A 10,323-nucleotide genomic window follows, 5' to 3' on the forward strand; every position below is an offset into this window, starting at 1 on the left:
ACTGTGTGAGCAGATGTAAACTAGCTCAGGGCTAACATTACATCCAGCCCCATTAACTCCAGTGAGAAGGCTCTTCATTAGACGTTATTGCTGTCTGAAAGCAAAGAGAGAAAACTGAGCTAAATGTCCCTGTTTGCTGCAGCAAATCACCAACACAAGTTCACTGTGCTTCACTTCTAATTCAATCTAAGTCGAACATTAGAGGAACAAAGCTGTCATGAACACACTCACCATCTTCCCAACAATCTCTGAGTGATGGAGACGAGAATCTGGTTTGTCAGATGAGATGTTTATTTAATAATTCAACAGTGTTTCTTCTCTCGGTCACATCCTCTTAAGTGTTTTCTATTAACAGAATATATTTACACTTTTACAAATGTTTGCATCACATAATCTGTAAGACACATTATGAACAATTGATATCACCCTTTCTTAAATTTGTGTTAAAAAGTTGAGCATAAATTTTAAATTTGTCGACGCAGCAGCTTGCAGATTAAAGTGACGACCGACCTGCACTTACTATTACAAACTATTCTACCAAGAGATGTGTCAAAACTTCACTGATTCAAAACAAAGTGCTGATAAATTAACTGTTGTTTTCTTTACAATGTGATCGTATTTCATCAGTTTTTTTTTAATTTCTCTGTACAACCACATCTACAGTTTATGTGCACGCAGATATAAATACATCACACTCAGGGCCATGCGGCTGTCACAGAGCTATAAATGTGGCTACTGCAAAGCTCCGACTGGTTAGATTACAGTGAGAGTGGGTTCACAGGTAGATGGTTTTAACCCTCGTATCATGCTGTTAACTGGAGGAAGAGCCAGGCACAAAAAACCCTCAGAATCAAAAGCAAACATTACAGTTATTAAAGGTATGTTAAATGAATAGTTTGACACTTTAGGAAATGTGATTATTCACTTTAATGCTGCGAGTTAGCAGCAAATATTGATACCACTTTCTAATTTTCGTATGTAGAATGGCTTAGCTTAGCATTAAGGTCGTTCACAGGAGGAAACAGCTGGCCTGGCTCTGTCCAAAGGTAACAAAATATATTTACCAGAACCTCTAAAGCTCACTAATTAAGATTAATAAGCGGTTATCACATTAGAAGTGTAAAACTCAAGTTGTGGTTTATGAACTGGACTATTTCTTGGCCTGTTTGTTTCAGTTTCCAGCCAAGAAATAGAACCAATGTTTGATTAGATTTAGATATGTAAACTTGAGTACAAACATTTAATCGCTCTTATTTAAATTTTTGTGTCCTACAACTTGTGAAGTTCTCTAATAGCCGAATCCAGAGTTATTTTCCTTCCTGAGACCGAGCGGTTGGGAGTTAAAGGAAATGCTATTATCATGGGCCCCACAGATGTAGGAGATCTGGGTAAGTCAAAATTTTTTGCCTCCATGCACCACTGAGCAGCTTTCATAGGTATGAACAGGGTCCCGCCTCCAATGCTATATCCAGTTCTCTTTAGAGATCCATTGTGAAACCACAAATTGTTGTTTTTAGACTTCATTAGTGAGCTTTGGAAGTGCTAGTAGGTTTTTTTTAACCTTTTGGGAACATGTCAGGCTGTTTGTCCCTGTTTTCAGTGTTTATGCCTAGCTAAGCTGTTAGCTCCAGCTACAGGTTTACCACACAGACATGAGAGTAGTATCACCATTCTGATCAAACTCTTGCAAAGAAAGCAAATAAGTTCCTTAAACGTTTAACTATTTAAGCATAGCGTTGGTTCCGCTCAGATCCCAGGTACATCAGTTGATAGCCACTGATTCCCTTTTATGCAACCAATAAGTAAATCTTATATGGTGCATTTTGTTTGAGCTGCCTTCGCCTCCTGTTCCTTCCTCCTGCCTCCATCCCAGCTCCTCCTTTTCATGCTGTGTCTGACTAATGGGTGTTGTTTCTGTTGTCAGTGATGGCTGCTCTGTTCTGCACCCTATGAGGGTCTTAGCTGCTGCTCTCCCTGCCTCAGTCTGTCCATGTCTGCATTAGGGCTGTCACAATATACCAGTATTGAAGGTAAGCATGATATTTACCAGATAAAAATAGAAAAAGAAGAAACATTGAAATCATGTTGTTGTTTCCTTTGTTTTTTCCCCCCATTCTTTCTTACTCTTACTCATTTTTTGGTATTTATTGCCAAAAACCAGACATTTTTTAATTTATTTGGCTTCATATTGCCAAAAAAAAAGAAAAATGCACAAGTTAATGATACATTTTATAGATATATCTTTTTTTTCAAATTTTCTGTTCCCAGAACAGCCATTTCACCAAACATCATTTTAATGCAAATACAAATTTCTTTGACAAATGTGGTGCTGACTGAAATTTTTTGGAGGAACTTTTTTTGGCATCCAATTGCCAAAAAGGTGACAAAATGCACATGTTAAAGATACATTTCCAGATATCGTTTAGTTTTTTTTTCTTTGAATATTCTATATATTTCGTGATAATATTATCACAATTCTAATAATATTTTTGGTGCAAATCTGATGACAGCCCCACTATGCATGTGGAAGGACAGGGAGGTCCCAAAACCAAATATCTTACTGCAAATACAAATTAAGGTTTTCTTTGACTGAAAATCCATTTTGTGGCATTGCCCTTAAAAGAGACAAAATGCACAAGTTAAAGATACGTTTTCAGATATCATTTTGTTTTTGCAAATTTTCTATACATATCGTGATATTATCGCAAATTCTTTTGGCCAAAATAATCACATAGTGCAAATCTGATATCATGACAGCCTCACTATGCATGTGGAAGGGCAGGGAGAACAGAGAACAGAGCCATAACGCCAAATATCTTACTAGAAATAGAAAGTAAAGTTTTCTTTGACTAAAGCGGTCCTGACTGGATTTTTTTTTATGTAATGCAACACCCCAGGAACCCAAAACATGGCGGCACAAACAGCTGAATGATCTCCATTGCTGAAAAAGCACAGCCCTGCTATGAAACATCACTCAGCCGGCCTCTAACACAAGAGCTGTATAATCACATTGTCACTGCAGTCACATTAAAAGGGATGCATGTAAATCACATGATACAAAACCTGCACAGCAGCAGCTGGAAGGACATCTCATATATTTGTGCGTTACTGCTGTGAAACATTACAGACAGGTATTATAGCTACCGTTATGCATTTATATTATGATATGTATCCAAACAACAGCAAAGGCTGATTTTAAAATATCGTTCAGTAAAGCAACCCGTCACATCAAACCCCTGTGTACTCACTTAGCTGATTTATGCTAACAGAAACGTTCCTCTTGCAGCATGTATTGCCATTCTCTCTGCTCAATTATTAATGCTCAAAACTCCCTCGCTGTTACACACATCACAGTGTTATGAGATTTAAAGGAAGTATAATGTTATTGCACTCTCACTGACAGCTCCAGGGAAGCTTATAATGAAGCCAGGTGTCTATGAAACCCAGAGGGATGACAGGCGAAGGATAAAATGAGATTGTAAATGCATGAAGCTCAACAGGCAATCAAGAGGCCATGTGATGCCTCCCACGCTCGAGAGACGCTTAGTCCACTTAAATCACAAGACTGTGAGTTTAATAACATGAAGCAGCTCGCAGGGACGTAGCTCTGATGCGCACTGGCGCTCCGGGATGCTTTGGTGTGAGATATTTGAGTTCAGGCCTCGGTAGGAACATGCACACGTCCGTCATGAAGTGGAAGAAAAGCTGCCTCTGAATCAAAACATGTGTCGTGCTCGTATATATATTGAGGTTCAAGCTGTCAAGAAAGGCAAATAAAAAGTAAAAGACCCAGGGATGAGCCTTCCAGCGCTACATTAGTGTTATTATTACTTGTGAAAACACAAGTTCACTTCGTCGGCTAAGTGCTTCATTTATTACATCGTCCCGAGCAAGCATAAAATGCAACATCAGTGTGGGATGTTTACAGTGAGTGTCAGAGGAACTTAAGGAAATGTGAGGATTAAGAAAGCTTTGGTGATCTGACGGCTGCGATACTGTCCATAATGCACAGGCTGAGTATCGGTGACATCGTGCACATCGCCAGTGATGCTGTTCGTCCACTGCTCATGAACAAAACCCAAAACATTGACTTCTGAGCAGTCTGTCAATATGCACATAGATTCTCAGATTATATAAATAAATAAATATATATTATATTATCTGTCTCTTCCTTTAAAGGAATCATTTATGATAAATGCACTTGTTTCCTTTTTTGCTGAGAGTTAGAAGAGAAGATTATGAAGATAGGATTAGTTGACTAATAGATGGCTGATATCAAAACAAAAATATTACAGGAATGAAAAAAACTTATTTTTAAATTACAATTCTTGGATCTCACAGTTTTGAGTGTTTTCATTTGAAGCATTGTAGTATTTCACTTGCATTAAATACATTTAGATTTATTTATTTAAATTTTTAGAAAATATTTTAAAGATTCCTGTGCTGGAGGGAGCTCACATACTGGTGATCTAAAAAAATAATCAGAAAATTACATGATAATGAAAATAATTGTGATTTGCAGCCCTACAGGTAAGAAATTGTTATCTTAGCTACCCATAAAGAGTGGAAACAGGAGGGAGTCGCTAGCCTGGCTCTGTCCGCTGCTAACAAAATCTGCCTTGTTTGTTTAATCCGTAGAAAAACTGAATTGTGAAAAACACGTTGTGGTTTAAGTGAATGTTAGATTTACACAAACAAGATAAAACATATTAATTAGTAAATTTTAGCAAATTTTATGAGCTTCAGACACAGCAGAGAGAAATTAGACATTGCTGTGATTAGCACAGGATTGTGTGACGTGTGTCACTTAAATGGCCATCAACAGCAAGTGACTGCACAACGATTAACATCTTAATTTAATCTGATTGCCGGTTACATGATTTGTTTCAACTTTTTTCCGCAGGGCCACTGCATTTTTTTTGGAGTCCATAAAACCACTCTGCAGATTCAAATAAACTGGTGGACTCACATTTTCACTGTAACACTTGTCAGACTCTCAGCAAGTGAGCAAAAAAGTGCATTTCCCAAAATGTGAAATAGTTCCTTTAATCCTCATCCCTTCCTTCACATCTGTTCTGTTAGCTCATGAGTTGTTGTGCTGCCGTTGACTGAAAAATTCCCCAAAAGTAACTTAAAGCTAGTATAATTTTTGCTTCATTGTAAGCCTGTGGACAGAGATGATTTTAGAGCTTCTGGGAAGCATCTGCGTGCGGGCATCCATTAGCTTGTCTCCACTAGCCAGACTGTAGCTGCGCCATGGCCAGACTGGCTGAAGGCCAACACCTCCTCTGATTTTTAGCACCAGCCTTAACAATGCTGCACCACAGCTGAGCTGAGCCAGCAGTGTTTCTCAGCCACAAACCGCAGCCTGGAGCATAAACAGCAACATAACAAATAAATCATGTCCTCTTTATCGGGAAGGGTGCATTTTGAGGGTCATTTGGTTCATCAGGAATCAATTGAAATTAGTCATTGCAGGAGGACTGACAGGAAATTTTTACTTTTCTTTGGCCTGATGTTAAAATCAGAAGAGGTGCAAACAAAACACACATACGTCAGCCAGCTGGAGCCAGGCTGAACCCTAGTGGAGACAAGACATATTATTCGTCCTTGGCGCCCGCGTCATGCTGCCCATCCTGCGGTGAAACCCTCTGCAGTACCAGCAGACCAGAGAAGGTCAGGGAGATCCCGACCCACCATAGAGTTATCTGGGCCTCACCAAAGATCAGCTGGCCCAGGAAAGCCTGCAGGGGGAAACAAAACAATCAAGTTTCTTTTTTAGTCAAATGAAATCAATCACTAAAGCAGGGCTTGAAGCAGAAAAAAATCCTGTGCCTGAATTTTTTTTATGCATGGGGGGGGGAGCTCTGATGCATCATGTATGATGAAATATTAGCATTCAGTTAAAAGGAGATCCAGATCAAAGTCATTAATGATATGGTACTGACAATTGAAAGTATCGAACCAAACCATGTAGGGGGGTCCGGGGGCATGCCCCCCCGGCAGAAAATTTGTACATTTTTAAGTAAAATGAATCTATTTTGTGCACTTTGAGAGCTAAATGAGAGCAAACATCTAGAGGACACCAAATAATTTTTTGCACAGTTTATCACGGGATCTCGCGGTCTTCCGTATGGTCAGGATTATCGCGTGTTCTCGTTATCTCGCGTGTATACGGCTGGCTCGCTACGCTGCCGTTACGCGCCTGGTGGGAACTGACGCCGGGCAGAGGACGGAGCAAACCCGCGGCGGAGCCGCTCCGCGCCCGGTGGAAATGTGGGAGAGCGCACGCACGGACCGTATAGCCGTGTTTCTACTACCACCGGGAAAGTCTCATGCCACACCCTCTCAAATGTCCGCTCACTCTGCGTGTCTCCACAAGTTAGCCCCCAGAGCGATTTAGAGACTCTGGAGGTGACGTTTGGTTATCGCCGTCGTTAACTGTGCACAGCAAATGATCATAAACAAAGCAGCATGGCTAATTATTATGCACAGTGTCTCCGCTGATCATAAACATAGTGATCGTGAATTAACGGCACGCGCTAACTGCGCACCGAGTGTCCGGTGCTTGTTGTAAACAAACAGATCGCTGTTTCTCCTGCAGCAGCACATACACGCTGTACTGCTACAGAGCTAACTGCCGCTAACGGCCGCTCTTCTTAACGAGCCGGCCTCCGGCTCGTTAGCGGGTCGTTAAAAAGAGAATAAGAAGGAGTCGCTGGATTAGTCTCCAGTCACTTTCTTGAGAAATAGTCATGACGTGGGTCTAAAGCACGCTCGCCGATGAGCCGCCTTCTTCTTCTCCGGCAGGCTGTACGCTATCCACCGTAATGCCGCCCTCCCCGGTCATACCCAGATCTAACTAACTAAGGGTTTGTTTTTTGTTTTTTTAAACATGATTAAAAAAAAAAAAAAACACCAAAAAAAATCCCGAGCCGGATTTCCGGCACCGTGCCGGAGGTCTTCAAGCCCTGCTAAAGTGCCAACAAAGATGCCCTGAGGGATATCTCAAAGAAGGAGTTGAACTTTGACAAGAAACTCCTGTAAGAGGCCCTTATCACTGCGACAAGTTATTTCTGAATATAGTCCAGCCTATTTTCTAAAATAAAGCAGCTTATATAAGGACGGCAGGATGTAAGGTCACTCTGAAATTAACTTACGGGCCTCTACAGTCTGAAGTATTACACTTAGAGGACAAGTGGTACAAAGGAAAGCATACAAGGGTGTGTGGGAGGTCCGGGTACTTACGGAAGATACGAAGTTGGAGGCGGTGGTGGTCACAGTGGTTTGGGTGGAGGAAGAGGAGTACCTGAGTGCTTTGGCAAGGAAGGTCCACATCACAGCATTGCAGGTGAAAAGCAGGCCGCCACATAGCAGCCTCAGAGGGATATGCAGCTGAAGAACAAACACAGAAACGTATAAATGAAGGTTGTGTTGTGTCAGCATGAATGCTAAAGTTGTGGACTTTAGGCGCTCATTATGCAGCAGAATTCAGCGGTGTATTATACATTATAATATCGGATTTACATAATAGATGTTTTAAAGTGTAAGTGGCTGCTCTCTTCACCCTTCTTAGTTAAAAGAAAAAAGAGCAGAATAAAAGCAAACCCTGATCTTTTTTCTGACCTTTACATTGCACGTTTTGTTGTTTAAACCTAAGAAAATAGGTCAGTTTTACAATATTAACCATGTGTTTAAAACAGTGACCATGCAATCGGTTAACAAGGGTAAATAGAAGAGTCGTATTTCGCAAGATATCCTACAAACCAGGAGGAAAAGTTTCATGTGGAAGTTGGCAGAGGTGAAGCAAATATTACCTACTTTTTATATTTTATGGTAGTTTAAACTTTAAATACTTAGAGCTGCACAGTGTGTTCTTTTGTTATTGCCATTGGGATGTCAATATAGGGATTTTTTTTAGTTTGTTGAAGATAGTATCAGGATAAAACTCACCTCTCATTGGCGCTTTTTGTGTTCAGTAAAAGTCAAATTGCTTAATAAAAGAATGCTCAAAATAATTTCCTTTCATTTGTTGTATTTCGCAATATGCTGAAAGCAGCAGAAAGGCAGATCTGATTAGACTACTTAAATAACTGTTTATTTACCACAAATAATATTATCACGATATTCAACATAAACATCACTGCATATTTTGTAGCCCTACAATGCATCATATTTTATAAACGGATTACATTTGTGGGGTAAAATCTAAACCTCAGTAACTAGTAGCCGAACTTTAGCGTAAAAAGGACAATATTTAGTGAAGTCGGATGCAATACAGTACAGTAAAAGCAACTTAAACATGACTTGAGTACAGTTCTCGAGTAAATATGCTAGTTACATTCCAAAACAAACATCACATCTAACACAGAGAAAAGAATAACATTATTAATATGAATTATTATAATAACATTATTTGCATGCTAAATGGTGTTTGACTCTATGACGCATGCAGAACTTGTGGTGCATGTTAAGCCTTTGATGCACAACATGGGTCTAGAGTGACCCGACTAAGTTTTTATATTCCATATCTTTGCAATAAATGAATTTCATCATTCAGTATTCCAGGTTTTCCTCAATTAACTTGTTTTTGATCATCATACATCATATTTTTTTGTTTTCATTTCTTACTCTTTGACTAAAAACCCTTTTTGTATCACTACGCTTCTAATGCACAAGGTCATTTTTGACCCATGTGTGTAAACTTGATGTAATTATCAAAAACTATTTTTCTTCATAAAGTATGAAAGGAAAATGGATATGATGATCTGTTGTAATAAAAAAATAAAATAATAATCAAACACACAGCCAGCATGAAATAACATGGGAAATGAATATGGGTCATTTTTGACCCATGTTGTGCATTAGAAGGTGTTTATATGTTGTGCATCACATGGTTAAGAGCATTTGTTTTGCACCTGCACACCTCAGTGCTATTTTAAACATCCTTCACATTAAAGGTGACTGTCTGCACCGTTTCATGCTGCAGACAGCTGCCTGCAGATGTTTCTGACATCATCACGTGACGTGTGCGGTGAGCGTGAAGGTCACACATGAAACCTGACCCCCTTTATCAGACACCAACCAGCCTCAAAAACAAAACTAAACAGCCGCCACGCTCTATGGCTAAGACAAGTTGCTCTCCAAAATAACGCGATAACATACACACACTAACACACAATCGTACGAGCTGCAATGTCATTGAGCAGCACGCGGACACGGCACGAGAGCGCAGCTGCTGCACGGGCTCCCCCCGTGTGATGCTGCTGATGGTGCTGATGCTGAGAGAGTCAGGGAGGAGAGGCGGGCGGGGATAACCCCCAACTTCCTCCGTGAGAAACCACCCCGCTCGCAGGCACTGCCCGCTGCATTACTCACGGCCGTCACTGCGTTAATAATTAACTTTAACTGCGGCGATGCCTCACCCGGTCGCAGGCGGTAGTTTCGTCCGCTTGTCTAAATTTCCGCTGCTCGCCCCACGTCCGGAGTCCGGTTTCACAGACTCCCTTCAGGTAGTCGGCTCCGAGGGACAGCTTGGCCGACGACGACGCCACGGCCCCGAGGAAACCCGCCAACAGTGCATAGAAAACTCCCGGGAACATGTTGAAGAAGAGCCGAGGCACATAATTCATCTAATCCATCTTCTTACGTCTCTGCCGCGGCTGCTGGTCCGGCTCGAGCTGCCTGCATGGTTTGTGTCTGTGTGTCACTGAGTGGCACGTTTCCCTGCACTGTCTACAGACAGCCGTCCGGTGGCAGTCACACAACACATGGTCAACCCGGTGCAGCGCTGTGGTTGGACAAAAAAAATCCCTTATTGCATTCTGGGAGATGTAGTTTCTTTATTTTATAACCTTTAACTGAATTAATGATGACTTTGAGGCTGCAGGAAGGTGCTTACATACATGTTGGGGATCATAATAATTTACATATTTTCAGCAAATGTGTGTTTTAATCACAAAAACACATAAAAATACATTTATTTTTCCTTTACTACCTATTTAATCAGCAAACATCTGTATAACCATGTAGCCTTCCCACCTTAATATTATAAGTGGAGCGTGGAGAGTGGAGCCCAACGTGTGTTAATTGTCTGTTTATTTCCAAATGGTGGTAATAAAGTAAAACAAATGTTTTAAGAGGAATTAATAAACCAATGTCGGTTTAAGGATATTCATTTAAGTGCAAAATAAAAGGATTTATGACAATAAAAGACAGAGATATCTTATCGAAAACATCCTAACACAGATTTAACAAGAAAGAAAGAAATATTTTGGACAATAGAACAAAGATATGTTTTTGCAATTGAACTGTTCTTTGTTG

General features: G+C 40.4%; 1 protein-coding gene across 1 annotated transcript; it reads right to left on the reverse strand.

The window, feature by feature from the left end:
- Nucleotides 1-270: 270 nt before the first annotated feature.
- On the reverse strand, nt 271-9,706 carry LOC131985368 (transmembrane protein 42-like). Its single transcript, XM_059350434.1, has 3 exons — nt 9,426-9,706; nt 7,249-7,395; nt 271-5,744 (listed from the first exon to the last, which is right to left on the reverse strand). The coding sequence occupies exons 1-3, from the start codon at nt 9,630-9,632 to the stop codon at nt 5,601-5,603; spliced, it is 498 nt and encodes a 165-aa protein (XP_059206417.1). The 5' UTR covers nt 9,633-9,706; the 3' UTR covers nt 271-5,600.
- Between the last annotated feature and the right edge of the window lie 617 nt (nt 9,707-10,323).

The sequence above is a fragment of the Centropristis striata genome, chromosome 14, assembly GCF_030273125.1.
Source record: "Centropristis striata isolate RG_2023a ecotype Rhode Island chromosome 14, C.striata_1.0, whole genome shotgun sequence".
NCBI lineage: Eukaryota > Metazoa > Chordata > Actinopteri > Perciformes > Serranidae > Centropristis > Centropristis striata.